This window comes from Colletotrichum tamarilloi, assembly GCF_030869305.1.
Source record: "Colletotrichum tamarilloi strain Tom-12 chromosome Unknown Scaffold_27.1, whole genome shotgun sequence".
NCBI classification, from domain to species: Eukaryota; Fungi; Ascomycota; class Sordariomycetes; order Glomerellales; family Glomerellaceae; genus Colletotrichum; species Colletotrichum tamarilloi.
In genome coordinates this window covers 421,388-438,375 of record NW_026849410.1, presented here as the reverse complement: position 1 = coordinate 438,375, position 16,988 = coordinate 421,388, and the positions used below count along the sequence as shown (strand labels likewise).

Below are 16,988 nucleotides of genomic sequence, written 5' to 3'. Positions count from 1 at the left end.
AATAGGGCTACAAGTACTGATATCAAAGAATAACCGCTTATTTCGTTTAATGACGAGAAGCCCGACTTATGCAAAAGGTAATAGCTACGTGGAGTGTCTTAAACATAGAAGTGAGAATCAGGCCTCTTTACGATCTTTGAATCACTACCGTTGAAGATTTCTTGACGGAGGTATGGAAAGACTAGACAAAGGGCGTTTGGGGAAACTGGTGCTCTGCTAGCTAGGTGATATTGCATCGATAACGCCGGAGTCAAACCGTGTATATCATCCAAAATTATTCTTCTCTAGGCTTTGATCTAGCGTTATTGCAGAATGCGACTGATATCAAACTGGAAGACAGCCCTGAGAATGATTCCGGCCCCGCTCAGGTACGCTGCAGATCCCCGTGCCTGTTGGCAAGCCATATGTACTTCCCCTCTGTCCGTTCGTAATTACTCTATTGGGTGCACTGCACATCGTCGCAGCACGTGATTCGACCGACGTTGAGATCGTTGCATTGAATAGAACCACAGAAGTTCTTCTTAGCACCGCCTGAGCCGCAGGTCTTGTCGCACTTGATCTGTTGGCAAGACGCGCTAACACCGGCGGTATACATGACGGCGGCGACGAAAGCAATAGTGATATTGGAGAACTGCATGTTGATGATATGTTTCTGTAGGGCTGGTTGTATCTTGAGAGTTTCTTGGAGACCTTGCACGGCGGTCAGTCCGAGGATCTAGCTATTTTCACGACTCGGAGATCTACTGACAAGGGGGCGGTAGTGCCGATAGTTCTGGGGAATGATGATGAGTTGATGTGTACAAATGATATGGATTGTGGAATCCGCAGTGCTGTGCTGTGGATATCGTCTGTTTTATACTTGATTGACCGTTGAGAACAAGGAGATCCGGAGGGATTCTGAAGTTTGATACTAGTCACTCCCTCGAATGTATCGAGTGTCTAGCTGTTTGGAATGGCATACCCTGTCAACTATCTCAGTATTATCACTCTTTGAAGAATTATCCAATTATGAAACTAACTCGGAAGCCATGCTTAGACATCGCAAACCCCTAGCAAATGCATTGCAACAGGATAGCGTATAAACTAAGCGAACCCTTCCACCCCAGCCGCACATACCGGCGACTTACAGCTGTCAGACGAACATGAGACGATGGTATCGAGTCATGCCATAGCTTTAAACTCTTCTCTGAAACGCGAGCAGAACAAGGGAACATGTCGATTCAGCTGCCTAGCCGTGTTTTAAAAGTCCGCTGCTAGCTCGCGGTGTACGCAATCCCATTCCGCCTTCGCGTGTCAAGAACGTGACAAGAATAGAACCATGACCGGACTGTTGATTCCCTGGGGACATGAATGAGCCTTTAAGGCCGGCATGGTAGGCCTGGAGGTTGCCGGCCTGGAGGAAGGGACACGACTCAGAACGATCAATCTGACTTTTGCTGGATCACTCGATGACTAAGATCATTGGGTCACTCTGGTGAGTTGAGCAAGCAATGAGCCAGATGAGTCGACTTCACCAACAGGCTGGGGAGATGAACTGTTTATCTAGAACATGCTCAAAACTCGGTTGGTAGCATTCGCTGAGGACAGGTCTAAAATCTTTAATGTAATCTCAGTATTCACACAGAGACGTAGAGATTTCAATCCATCATCACGCACTGCCCAGAGTAGTGACACCTTGAACATTCCCTGGGCCTTTATAGTTTTGTGGCTGCGTGACCTCGTTGACAGGGAGTACGAGACTCAGGCACGGAATCCATGGATATGTATCAAGAAGCAGATTGCCAGGACGGACGCCAAACGTGACCACGGTGGTGCGAGGTATGGGCGATAGCTCATATCCATGTACTGAGTGTACGATCCCGTGAATAAAAAGCCCTTTCTGGACTTACTCATGCTTCTGCTTAAGTACGAGTCAGGCCGCATAAGGTAAGACAATCACCGTAACGATTGTGCTAGGGCTGCCAGACACCAATTATCTCTGGCGACAAATATCAGTTCGAATTTTATAAGCATCCAATCCTTAGTGTTGCTGGGCTCTCTTTGTAATACAACAAGAAGGAGGCATTCTTGCTTAGTCCTGATCGGTTCTCTGCACTATCTTAGACCACACTGCGTAGGTCAGTGTAGTTAGCTTGTGTTTCGCTGAGGTTGAGGACTCAGATCCTCAATTCGACAAAGTCCTAGACAGCATTAACGATATTAACCTCACATAGAATACAACCTACGGAGAATGTTCGGAGACACAACATTTTTATCCCCGATTATCAAACTATTTTGGATCACTCTATATCAATTATGTGCCTCTTCCATGCCCCAACTCCAAAATGAGACCCTGGGCTGTTTCCGAAGAAGCTACGAGAAACAATACTTCCGCTCATGTACCTCGCTTTGAACGGGAAGTATTGATCACGGGTGCCTTTTGAATCTGTCAGCAGATCAACCTGCTTCAATGGCCCAGGGTGCATCGCCTCCAGATTAGGCAGGATTTTACTGGCAGGTGTACGTAGTCCGACATCCGTCTGAGCTAGAAATTAACGACATGTTCCGGAAGGTCATCTAGTACCAGTTTTCAGACGCAGAAACCTTGCAAGAGTTGGGAGCAAGGTAGTATGATGCGTTGCATCACACGAAACGATATGGCGAAAGCGTTCCCAGTGGAACCAACTGGGTATTCATTCTCCTCGTATGTGCAACAAGTTGCTTGCCAATCTCCAAGACACCAAAAGCTGCTTTTTCAACAGCTTGCGTCCGAACCAAACGAGGCTTGAGATAGCTTATCCTTCATTCGAGGGATAATCGTCGGAAATAGGCAGATGTTCCAGGAGATGATCAGATTCATAGAAGACAGGGACATCCGGCCGGCAGCAGACGATGTGAAGTTCTCATTAAAAGATTTCAAACTGGCCATCGGAAGGCTTCAAAAGATGGAGCACTTCTCTAAAGTCATCATAGAAGTTTAGTCCTGGCAAATACTGTATGGATTGCAACTATGAGGTCTGAATAGAAGACAGCTTGTCCTTTTACACATCCTCTCATCATTGAGAGGGTAAAAGCTGCCAGAAAGATAATGACTGGTTTCTCCGTCTAGCATAAGTGGCTAGGAAATCACCTTCAAAGTGGAAGAGGAGAATTCGATTTCTCCCCAGAGTATTGTTCTGGTCGTCAGAGTTGAGTTTGGATCAGTAAGTTGAGTGATTGTCACTAAGCATCTGGTCGCTCACCAGGCCAGAACGCGTGCTACAAAATTGGTTGCTGTCCTTCTCCGACCTAGACGCAGCGTCCAATGCCATCAAGCAAGCATAGGACGAGGTGAACCAGTCGTCCGATGCCTTTGGCTTATCATGTCAGTTGCCCATTTGAATAGCGTGAGAGGAAGCTGATGCATTCAAGCTCAACGACATATGCAAGCCGGCCTGCAAGAAATGCTCGAGCGTTTCAACGCTCCAGGCCGCCGGTGGAACGAAACACTTCATCAGATGACCGATCGGATCGACCGTAAGCCCTCTTTCCTATGCACCCCGACTCTGCTAACGTGCAGGGCTGCCCTGCAACTACAAGCATGTTGCACTGATGTAGCAGTTCAAGAGAGCTCCGGACGTTTGCCAAAGACACTCAAGGACCTTTACCAAGAGATATCAAACATTGAGGAATACGAAGCCGAGTCGGATCGGCGAACTACCCAAAATTGCCAGAGCTGGCTACTTTGCGGGAGGGAACAACCGTATCAGTAGTTTTCCTTGAAGCAGTAACCAATGCCCTCACGGCATGGGCTCAGTTGTACGTTCAGTTCGGTCTCTTGAAGCTGTTCTTCAGAAGACAAGATCACACGTCACGTAATGTCTGATCCTCCGTTATGCTATCGTACCTTGAGGCTGCATACTTGTGCATTCAGACAGACGAGGAAGGAAAAAGAAGAATTCGAGATGTCCACGAACACCCTCTTATATGGATAACCTCAGAGCGAGGCATCTCTGCAGACTGAGACTTTTCTTGGAAAAGTTTGACAGTTTCTTAACAGTATTATGAAATGTGTTACCCCTGGTTTTGGTCGAGTAAGTTAAAGCACCCACTTATGGGCCCCCCCCCCTTTTGGGCCCCCTAACAAACATAGTATCAAAATATCGCTACTAACTATACTTAATTAATTAACTATCTTCTACTATTATAATAATATAGTTATTATTCTCCCTAAGTAATTCGACCCCTATAAGTTAATTAAGACTAACTAAATAGTTATTAAAGTCCTCTTAAGCCTTTTATATATTCTAAATACTTACGAACTTAATATTTAAGTTTATTAATATATTCTTCTTTTTTTTAAGCCTTATATACTTAACCCTTATTTTTAAAAATTAAATTTAGTATTAAAATATAGCTAAGTAATAAGCTTATTTATTAAATACCTTTTTTATTTTTTTAAATAGTAGTCGTTAAGTAGTATTATTTAGACTAAGCTTTATAAATAGTTTTAAATAGTTACTAAGCTCGCTAACTTTTTTAAAAGTTAACTAGTTAATAATAGAGGTTATTAATACCTAATTAAATAGTTTATTAATAATACTAGTTATTTACTTAGCTTTTATATCCTTTTTAAATAGTATAACTTATATAAGTAGGATTATTAAGTTAAGAAATAGCTTAGTTATATTAAGTAGCTATAATCTAGTTATTTTTTACTTACTTCGTATATTTAATAACGTTAAACTAGCTAAATAAGTAAGTTAGTAATAGTTTAAAAAGTACTACTTTTTAATAATAATAAAATTATTTATTATATCCTCTTTACTAAGCTCCTTTTTTTAATAGGATTTAATAGGATTAAAAATAGCTATATCTAATAGCTAGAGGATATAAGAAGTATATAGTAATAAGAATAATAAGTAAACGTTATTTTTATAGTACTCTTATATAAATTCTATTATTCCCCCCGACGGAGCAATCCGCCGGGGCCGTACTATGTATTACGTATTAAGGAAAACTAAGTATATTATGCTCTATACCTAACTACTCATTAAAACTCCTAACCTTTTACTACGTAACTACTTATAAAGCAAGCTTTACCTACTCTAATACGCACAAGACCTCCTAATACTAGCCCGCATAAGTAGCTAGGTTTAATATAATCTATTCTTTTATATAAGTATTATTATTACTTAGGGGGTCCTATAAGAGCTATTTAAAACGCTAGCTTATTACTTTAATTTTATATACCTCTAGCCCGTTTATTATAATTATTATAACTAAGCTAATATTAATATACTAAATTTTAATATCCGTATTAGCCTAGCTATTTATAGTACTTATAATATTACCTAGTTAAATTTTATATTATTAAAAAGTACTTTATTACTTCTTAAGTATACTTACGTTAATTATAATAGCTATAGCGTCGAGCTAACTAAAGAGGGTACTTAGCCCGAGAGGGGTAAACTTATTAATAAGTATTTTTAGAGTTCTAGCCTACTAATTACTAACTATATACTAGGAATAGAGTAGTAGTTTATATATTAATAAGTTTATTTAATAGATTTATTTAGTAAATTTATTTAGTTTAAATAGAAAGTAGTTTTAAGTAATATTAGAAGCAATAAGGATAAAAAGAATCTTTACGAGCTTTAAAAAATAGTAAATATTAGCCTATTTAGCCCTTTTTTTAGAAACCTTTATATTATTATTAAAGTTTAAAACCTCTATAGTTAAGGAAGGCTACTTCTAATTATTATAGCTAATTATTATAGCTAACTATTATAACTAATTATTATAACTAACCTCTATTATTAACCTTTCTAGCCGGCGCTACTACGTAATAAAAAGGGTAGCTTACTTATCCCAAATTAAATAGCGGTTTTTGTATTAAAATTATTATATTACGTTAAGCACATATTTAGGATATATTATATATATTATATAGTTAAAAAGTATACTATATTATATAATTTCCTTTAAAAGCGTAATCCCGTTAAGGTCGATCTTTTGTACCTATAAAGCCGGAAAAAAAACTATTATATAAATTCTATTATTATATAACTCTTATACCTATTTAGTATTAATAATCGAGGCTAGTTTAATTTACTAAGCTTATTAATAAGGGGGGTCTTAGTTTATAATAAAAATACTTCTTTTAACTAGTATAAAGTAATCTTATTAGTTATTTAGCTATTATTTATTACTATAAACTTCTAATTATTATAAAGATTAAGTTAAAATAGAAACTATTATTACTATACCGACTTTCCTTTATAAATAATTAGTAAGTTAATAGATCTACTATTAGTAAAAATATACTTAATAATTATTACTTAAATATATAAACTAGGCTCTTTTTTTTATATTATTATAGCCTCTATTATACCTAAAACTAGTTTATTAACTCCCTTACCCTCTATTATACTAATCTTATTTATATTATACTTATTAGCCTATTTAATACTACTAATTTCTAGTATATTAAGTAATTTAAACTATAATTTAATTATATTAATAATAGTTTTATTAATACGGCGCAAATTTATTAAATAATTTCTTTAGACCCTTATCAATAAATTCCTCTTAATAAAAGTATTAATCTATCTTTTTTTAAATAATTTGGTATTCTCTTAAAATATTAGAACTTACTTAATAAATTCTCTAACTTATTAATAAATTAGTATAATACTTAGGGTATACTAAATTCGAACTTACTAAGCTAGCTAGTTTTTTTATTATAAAAAAAGCCTCTAAAAATTTATAAATACCCTCGCCCTCGTTTAGTAACCTTTTTTACGATTTTAAAGTATTACCTTAGGAATTCCGAACTTAACTAAAGCCTTCTTAATAAAAAAACCGTTTTTAATAATATAAAAAGCCCGTTAGAGCTTATTTTTAATATTAAAAACGTATAGGGTATAAAGGACTCTCGTAGGACGGTATTTTAAAAAAAACTATTAATATTTATAAAAATAATATAAAATACCTCTTTTAATTAGGTTAATACGGCCTTAATTAACGGGATTATAACTAAAAAAAGAAAATAGTATTAACTAGATTAAAAAAATAAACTTCTTAATTATTTTATATTATTATATTTAGAAATAAATTATTAAAAAAGTTTTAATTTAATTTTAAAAAATATATATATAATTAAAATAAAAGTCCGTACTATCGAACTCTTATTTTTAATTAAGGCCTTTTTTTTTATATTTTATTCCGATTCGCCCTCTTATAAATACTTATACTTAATTAGTTTTAAAAAAGAACTACTAGGACTAATTACCCTACCCTATTTTAATTATCCCCTAATTTCTTTTTTTTTAATTTTTTATAAAAAAAGATTATTTTAAATTAATCCTAATTATTATATATAGTTAATTATATTAAGCCCTTTACTTACCCTTTTTTTTATAATTACTTTTTTTTATTTTTTTTATTTTTTTTATTAATTTTACTTAGTTCTTATCTTATTTTTTTTTAATAATTTCTTAATCTTAATTTTTATTACCTTAGTTCTTTTTAACTTTTTTTATTAATAATAATATTTAAAAAGTATAAACTAGAGTTATATATATAGCTTTTATAATTAGGTCGTTATATTAATTAACTTATTATTCCCTTATATTTTTATTAATATTAGTTTTATTTTTATATATATTACGACGTTATAAGAAGTTTTAATAAAACTTAGTTAGTTCTTAATATTAATATTTACTATTTTTTTATATAGCCTAATTATATTTAAAAAGTATATATTTAATAGCCTCTTATTTTAACTAAACTCTTAGTATTTTAATTAAAGTTTTTATAATAGGGCTATTCTTATTCTTAATTAGAGTATTTAAAAAATTACTTTTTTAGTTATTTAAACTAGCTTTATTAAGAACTAGGCTAAAGTATAATAATAATTTAAATAATAATATATTTAATAAAAACTACGTAACTTAATAAGTCTTAGAAATATTAATTAAGTATATAAATTAATTATTAATAATAGCGTTTAGATATTAATTAATAGCTTTTATTAGTTTAATTATTTATAAAATCTAATTAGGGTCGCTACTTATTAAGGATCCCCGAGTATTTTTTAGTATTTTTAAAAATTAAAATAATAAGAATAACTTTTTAAAAATAATAAGTCCTTATTTAAAGCTTTTAATTATTCTTTTTATTTTTTTAAAATATATAAAATTAATTTAAATATAATAATTATAATTATAAGGGTTATAAATTTTTAAATTTTAGTTAATAAATTTAAAACTAAGTAAATAAGAACCGGATTTTTAAAAAGTTAGTATTTTAAGGGCGTTAGTTATAACGTAATTAAAGTTATTTAAGTTAATATAGGGCCTATTTTTAAAATCCTAATTATATATTACTTTTTTAAAAAACTTATTTAGGGAAGGTCTTATTATATTAAAAAAATAATTATTATTATATTAAAACTCGTAATTAATTTACTAAATCTAAGCTATATAAAGCTTATTATTAAATAGTTTAAAGTATTTATAAATTATTTAATATAAATTATAAATCGGATTAAGTTAGTTATATTAGATTATATTATAAAACTACTTAAGTATATATAAACTATATTCCTATTTACTTAGTTATTATATTATAAAGATTACGTAAGTACTTATATTAATTAGTTATTAAAGGAATTAATATACTAGTATTATAAATTAATATACTAGCGTCGCTCTTATACTAGCGTCGCTATTTTACTTTTTAATTAGTTTAAAAAAAATTTATTAATATAATTAGATTTTATTAAATACTTATAAAGTATTCTTAGCTTTTATTCCTTTACTCCCTTTATACTTAGGTTATATTATTAAGCTTCGAAATTTAACTTATAATATTTACTTATAATAGCTTTTATAATTAGAGTTAGAGACGTTCCCTAAGGCTAATTTTAAAATAATACCCTTATTAAGAGACTTCCCCCTCTATAAAAACGATTATTAATTAATTATAGCTTTTTATTATTATCTAGCTAACTATTATTATCTCCCTCTTTAAAAAATAGCCGCCTTAGTATTAACTAATTTTATAAAATTAGTAATTTTAAAAAATAGCATAACCTTATTACCAAGCTCTTAACTAATATATTATAAAATACGTAACCTCTTATAAATAATTATTTTAATATAAAGCTTATATTATATTTTACTTACTATTTTCCTAAGGGAATAATAAAAACCTAGCGGATTACCCTCTTACGACTTTTTTTAAAGCATAACCCCTCTCTCCCTAATAAATAGTCTTAATAACTTTCTTATTTTATAATAAAATAGTTTAGTAATACTCTTTAACTTATTAAATAAGTTATTAAAACTAATTAATAATTAATAATAGTACTACTCTAATAATAAAAATATATTTATTAATAATAATAAACATAGGGTCCTTAAGTTAACTTATTACCCTATTTATTTTTATAACTATTTTTTATTTAAAATAAAGCGTTTTTTTAAATTATAGCTTCTTACTATACTCTAAGTAACTAATCCTCCTCTTTTTTTATAACTAAAATCCCGAACTTACTAATTCTTAGTAATTTAAAATAAACTTATAATACTCTTTTTAACTAAGTTAATAACTTTATAAGAGCTAATAAATTTAATATTATAAAGCGAAATAAGTATAAAGCTCGAAGCCGAATTATTTAATATACTTTCTAATATAATTAGTTTAATAAACCTAAGCCTATATAAGGTACTAATATTTAATAGTATAAGTTTTATAAATATAGTTATAAATAATAAGTTATTACCGAGGCTTAAAAAGAGGATAAGTAACTATTACGTTATTATTTAGACCCTTAATATAAATAATATAATTATAGCCCTAGCTTTAAAACCTCTACGTACCTTTTATATTATAAACTTATTAAAGTAGTTAAAAATATTATTAAAACTATAAACTAACGAGTTAGGATTCGGGCTCGTAATATACGTACTATTATCTAAGAGTAGTTCTTAGAGTCCTTATTTACGTAACGAGATATTTATAACGCTAAGGCTCGTATAAACTAAAAAAAACTAACTAAATACTTATTAATTATAGTATTAATTAAGCTATTTAATAAGTAAAATATTCTATATATAGTAAAATAAGTAAACGACGAGCTAAACTACTTTATTAGCCTTATTTAGACCTTTTTTTACTATTTTTAAATATAAAAGCGATTCCCTAAGGTAATTAGCTTTAATAATACTTATAATACTAATCGCTTTAAGCTCCCTCTTTTTTAAATTACTAAGTAGACCTACTTTAAATCTATTTATAATACCGCGTTCGGCCTTATTAATAATAAAAAACTAAAAAGTTTTTAATTTCTCTTAATAAATATTTACTAATTTATAGATTAATACTTAGTCTGTTACCCTATTATTATTATTATAAACTACGATAAATAAATAAAGGCTATACTAAACGAGCAATTCCTAAACGTTTAGTAATAACTCTATATTTACTATATTAACTCTAACATTATACTTAGGGCTAAATAAAAGTAAGTTAAGGACCGTAGCTATAATAGTAATAGTAATAAGTTTAATAATAAGGGATATTAATTACTAATATAAGTAATAGTTACGCTAAGTAATAAGGATAAGGCCTATATTAATATGCTTATTAATAAGCCCCCCCCTTATATATATTATAAGGTCCTTATAATATAAAAGCTTATTATTTTTATTAAAACTAAGTATACTTTTAAAAAAGCCTAAACTAAGCTTTATAAAAAGTTTAATAACTAACGCTTAATCCTCTAGTACCTCTATATAACATACCTACTTTTAAAAATATAATAGGCCCGTTATTTTATTTAAAAATATTAAAACTTTAATACTCGTATTACTTTTAGTACTAAGTTAAGTAATAATAATATTAAGAGTTATTTTTTAAATAATCTTAGTTACTTATATCGGCTTATTAACGTTATATAAAATATAATTAGTAATTAAGAGCTACGTTTTTACTAAGCCTATATAAAAAACGAAGTACTTATAAGCTAGGAGTATATAAGTACTTATTTTAAGTACTTAAGTAAACTTTAAATAATACTTTTTTTAAAATATTTTATTTTAATTAAGACATAAGGCCGGCTTATAAAAAAGGTAATACTATTTAATAAAAGGTTATTTCTAAACCTTCTTAGATTTTATAATCTAAATTATACTATTTTAATTAAACTAAGTATTTTATATTACTATAAAATCTATTCTAAAATATTAAATTTAGCTACTTTTAATAAATAAGAAGTATACCCTTAGTAACGTTTTTAAAAAACGTCTTTTTTAAATTTATATTACTAGATTCTTAATTTTAAAATTACTATATCCTTTCGTAATAAGCTAAAGAATATAGTATAACCTATTTTATTATAACTAGCCTTATTTAAAAAAGGCCGGTTAGCTAATTAAGCCTATACTATATATAATAACTAGGGCGTAAATAATAAAAAGCAAGGCCGCTTACTTAGGAATAAAAATAAGTTAATACTAGCTAGGCTTATAAAAAAAATAAGTTAACTAAGTTAAAACTAAATATTAAGCTTATCCTAATAATAAATAAAGAGCTAATTTAGCGTTCTTAATAAGAGGAGAATAATAAGGAATTATATAAATAAACGGCTAATATAACTTAGTATTTAAAAAAAATAGAGCTAATAAGAAATAGTTTATAATAACAATAAATTATTATAACTATGTTAAAAGAGGTAGTTAAGTAAACGTTATTATAATTTACTTTTTATATATTTTAAGTATATAGTAAAAAAAAGCCTTATTTATTTAAGATTTATAAAAGCTTATATTACTAACTAATTTAAGATTTATAAATTTTAAATAGGTAATATAGTAGTTTTGAACGAGTATATAAGCTATAGTAATATTCTTATTTTTAAAAATTTTAAACTAAAGCTTAAGTTAGAGAGAATAGTAAGAATAGTTATATTAATATAGTTATTTTTATTATTTTTATAAGGAGGTACTATTTTTTTAAACTAATTAAAAAGTAAAATAGTAACGCTAATATAAAAGTAACGCTAGTATATTAATTTACGACGCCGGTATATTAATTCCCGTTATTAAATATAAAAAAGTATATCGATTTAATTATAAAAAGCTTTTAGTATTTAAATATTATTAATAAATATCCTCTCTAAATATTTAAAAACTTATTTTAAATTATATTAATAAACTATACTATCTTACTAGTTAATAATTATTTTTACAAAATAGCTTAAATTATTAATATAGAAAAAAAAGATTATTAAGTATACTAAAGTCTTACTTCTTTATATAGTTTTTTAAGTTTAAGGGTTAAGAATAAGGGTCTTATTTAATTTAAAAATACTCTCTTATCCTTTTTTAATTATAACTATATTACGTATTAAAACGAGGTTTTATATTATAATTTTTATTATAAATCTAATTTTATATTTTTAAATTTAGTTTTTACGTAATAAGTATTTTTAAAAATTATAATAATTAATTAGGACCTTTATTACTTTATAATAGTCCTAATTTATTTAAGTTTTTTAATTTTTTAAACTTTTAAAAACTTTAAAGTACTAATTAAAAAAAGGAAGTGCGTTTTTTATACTAAGCTACTTAGAATAATTAAATTTAAAAAAGGTTAAGATTATTTAAAAAAAGCTAGTTTATTTAAGTACTAAGCTTAAGTAATAGTTAGTATACGCTTTATATTAATAGTTCGTATTAAAATTAATAAACTAAGAGTTCTTAATATTCGTAATAATTCTAAAGTTAGTTTTATTAAAAGTGATATATTTATTTAAATTTTATTTTTTTAATTAGTATTTAGTATCGTTTTTAAAGCCCTTTATTATAATTAAACTCTAAATTCGTATTACGTCCTTTTTATTATTTAGTTTAAAAAAAGAAATAAGAAGTAAAAAAGCTATTATAAATAACTAAATTAGTATTTATATAGTAAATTAAGAAGTAAAAATTAAGGGAGGTTTAATTAATAATAATTATAAAAAAGTAGTATTTTAGGTTTAAAAGTATAAAGAAAGGCTAAAGAATATTTAGGTTGAAAATAGTTATTTAATAATAGTAATAATAATTAAGGAGGGAAAAAAGAAAAGTTAAGTAGCTAGGTAAAAAGCTACCCTTTTATATTAATTACGAAGCAGCCTTTATTAATTAAAAAAAAAGCGCTAAATTATAAATAATAAGAAGGTCCCGATTTATAATTTATTCCTTTTTCTCTTTATATAGTAATTATAATTTAGTATTAATTAGTTAAAAAGCTTATAATACTTTTTTTTTTAATATTTTAGGTTTAAGAGAGGGGTATATAAAAGCCCTCCTTTAATCTTTTTATTTTTTTTTATTTTTTTTTTTAAATAATAGCTTCTTAATTATAATTATCCCTTTTTACTTAGTCTTTTTTCTTTTTTTAATAATATAATCTATTTACTTATTATATTTAACACTTTAGTTATTAATAATACGTATTAAATTATTAAAACTACTTATTATAACGTCCGGCCTTAATAATATTCTTTTTCTATTTTTAAAAAGGCTTATTTTTAAAAAACTTAGGGTTATAAATTTTAAGAAGTTAGTAAAAAGTAGATTATAATAAGTATTACTCTATTTAATCTTTTTAATCCTAGTCCTAATTTAACGTTCCTTTTTTTTAAATTTTTAAAACTATTAATTAGTTAACTTTTCTTAGATTAGTTAGAGAGCTTTATACTAAATTCTATATTATAAATCCTTAGTTTAATAAATATTAAAAACGTATAGGGTATAGAGGACTCTCGTAGTACGGTACTTTAAAAAAACTATTAATACTTATAAAAATAATATAAAATATCTCTTTTAATTAAGTTAATATAGCCTTAATTAACGGAGTTATAACTAAGGGAAGAGAATAGTATTAGCTAGATTAAAAAGGTAAACTTCTTAATCGTTTTATATTATTACGTTTAAAAATAAATTATTAAAAAAGCTCTAGTTTAAATTTAAAAAAAGTATATATATAATTAAAGTAAAAATTTATATTATTAAACTTATTATTTTTAATTAGGGCTTTTTTTTTTATATTTTATTCTAATTAGCCCTCTTATAAATATTTATACTTAATTAGTTTTAAAAAAGAACTATTAAGATTAATTACCCTACCCTATTTTAATCGTCCTTTAATTTTTTTTTCTTAATCTTTTATAAAAAGAAATTATTTTAAATTAGTCCTAATTACTATATATAATTAATTATATTAAGCCTTTTACTTACCCTTTTTCTTTATAGCCGCTTTTTTTACTTTTTTTATTTTTTTTATTAATTTTACTTAGTTCTTATTTTATTTTATTTTAATAATCTTTTAATCCTAACTTTTATTACCTTAGTTCTTTTTAGCTTTTTTTATTAATAATAGTATTTAAAAAGTATAAGTTAGAGTTATATATATAGTTTTTATAATTAGGTTATTATATTAATTAACTTATTATTCCCTTATACTTTTATTAATATTAGTTTTATTTTTATATATATTATAATATTATAAGAGGTTTTAATAAAACTTAACTAGTTTTTAATATTAGCGTTTACTATTTTTTTATATAGTTTAATTATACTTAGAGAGCGTGCGTTTAATAGCTTCTAATTTTAATTAAACTTTTAGTATTTTAATTAAAGTCTTTATAATAGGGCTATTCTTACCCTTAATTAGAGTATTTAAAAAATTACTTTTTTAGTTACTTAGACTAGTTTTATTAAGAGCTAAGCTAAGGTATAGTAGCAATTTAAGTAGTAATACATTTAATAAGAATTATATAATTTAATAAGTTTTAGGGGTATTAATTAGGTATATAAGTTAATTATTAATAATAATATTTAAACGCTAGTTAATAGTTTTTATTAATTTAATTACTTATAAAGTTTAATTAGGGTCGCTACTTATTATAAATCCCTAGGTATTTTTTAGTACTTTTAAGAATTAAAATAATAGGGGCGACTTTTTAAGGGTAATAAGCCCTTACTTAAAGTTTTTATTATTTTTTTTATTTTTTTAAAATATATAGGGTTAATAAAAGTATAATAGCTATAATTACGGGGGTTATAAATTTTTAAATTTTAATTAGTAAATCTAAAACTAAGTAAGTAAAAATTAGATTTTTAGGGAGTTAGTACTTTAGAGGCGTTAGTTATAATATAATTAAAGTTATTTAAATTAGTATAAGGCCTACTTTAGGAATCCTAATTATATATTATTTTTTTAAAAGATTTATTTAAAAGAGGTTTTATTATATTAAAAGAGTAATTACTATTATATTAAAACTCGTAGCTAATTTATTAAATTTAAGCTATATAAAGCTTATTATTAAATAGTTTAAAGTATTTATAAGTTATTTAATACGAGTTATAAGTTAAGTTAAGCTAGTTATATTAAATTACGTTACGAAACTACTTAAGTATATATAAATTATATTTTTATTTACTTAGTTATTATGCTATAAGGATTACGTAAGTACTTATATTAATTAGTTATTAAATATAAAGAAGTATATTAATCTAACTATAAAAAGCTTTTAGTATTTAAATATTATTAATAAATATTTTGTTTTAAATACTTAAGAGCCTATTTCGGATCGTATTAATAAATTATACTATTTTACTAGTTAATAATTATTTTTATAAAGTAGCCTAAATCGTTAATATAAAAAAGAAAGATTACTAAGTATACTAAAGTTCTAATCTTTTATATAATTTTTAAGTTTAAAAGTTTAGGGTAGGGGTTTTATTTAGTTTAAAAGTACTTTTTTATTTTTTTTTAATTATAACTATATTATATATTAAAACGAGGTTTTATATTATAACTTTTATTATAGATCTAATTTTATATTTTCGAATTTAGTTTTTATATAATAAGCGTTTTTAAAAATTATAATAATTAATTAGGACTTTTATTACTTTATAATAGTTCTAACTTATTTAAGTTTTTTAGTTTTTTAAACTTTTAAAAGCTTTGGGGCGCTAATTAAAAAAAAGAAGTGCGTTTTTTATACTAAGCTATTTAAAATAATTAAATTTAAAAAGGGTTAGGATTATTTAAAAAAAGCTAGTTTAATTAAGTACTAGGCTCGGGTAATAGTTAGTATACGCTTTATATTAGTAATTTATATTAAAATTAATAAACTAAGAGCTTTTAGTATTTATAATAGTTTTGGGGTTAGTCTTATTAAAAATAATATATCTATTTAAATCCTATTTTCTTAGTTAGTATTTAGTATTATTTTTAAGGCTTTTTATTATAATTAGACCTTATATTTATACTACGTCTTTTTTATTATTTAGTTTAAAAAAAGAGATAAAAAGTAAGGAAGCTATTATAAATAGCTAGGTTAGTATTTATATAATAAATTAAGAAGTAAAAATTAGGGGAAGTTTAATTAATAATAGTTATAAGGAAGTAATATTTTAAATTTAAAAATATAAAAAAAGGCTAAAAAATATTTAAGTTAAAAACGGTTATTTAATAATAATAGTAGTAATTAAGGAGGGAAAAAAAAAAGTTAAGTAGCTAAGTAAAAAGCTACCTTTTTATATTAATTACGAAGTAGCTTTTATTAATTAAAAAAAAAAGTACTAAATTATAAATAATAAGAAGGCCCCGATCCGTAATTTACTTTTTCCTCTTTTTATATAATAGCTATAATTTAGTATTAATTAACTAAAAAGCTTATAATACTTTTTTTTTTAATACTCTAGGTCTAAGGGGGGGTATATAAAGGCCCTCTCTTAATCCCTTTATTTTTTTTATTTTCTTTTTAAATAATAGTTTTTTAATTATAATTATCCCTTTTTACTTAGTCTCTTTTTTTTTTTTAGTAATATAATTTATTTATTTATTATATTTAATATTTTAATTATTAATAATGCGTATTAAATTATTAAAATTACTTATTATAACATTTAGCTTTAGTAATATTTTTCCTTTATTCTTAAAAAGGCTTATTTTTAAAAAATTTAGGG

The 16,988-nt window shown here is 26.0% G+C and overlaps 1 protein-coding gene across 1 annotated transcript; it reads right to left on the bottom strand.

The window, feature by feature from the left end:
• Window positions 1-436: 436 nt before the first annotated feature.
• CTAM01_08145 (uncharacterized protein) lies at window positions 437-637 on the bottom strand (the record flags this gene model as incomplete). Its single annotated transcript, XM_060524166.1, has 1 exon — window positions 437-637. The coding sequence occupies one exon, from the start codon at window positions 635-637 to the stop codon at window positions 437-439; it is 201 nt and encodes a 66-aa protein (XP_060381332.1).
• Between the last annotated feature and the right edge of the window lie 16,351 nt (window positions 638-16,988).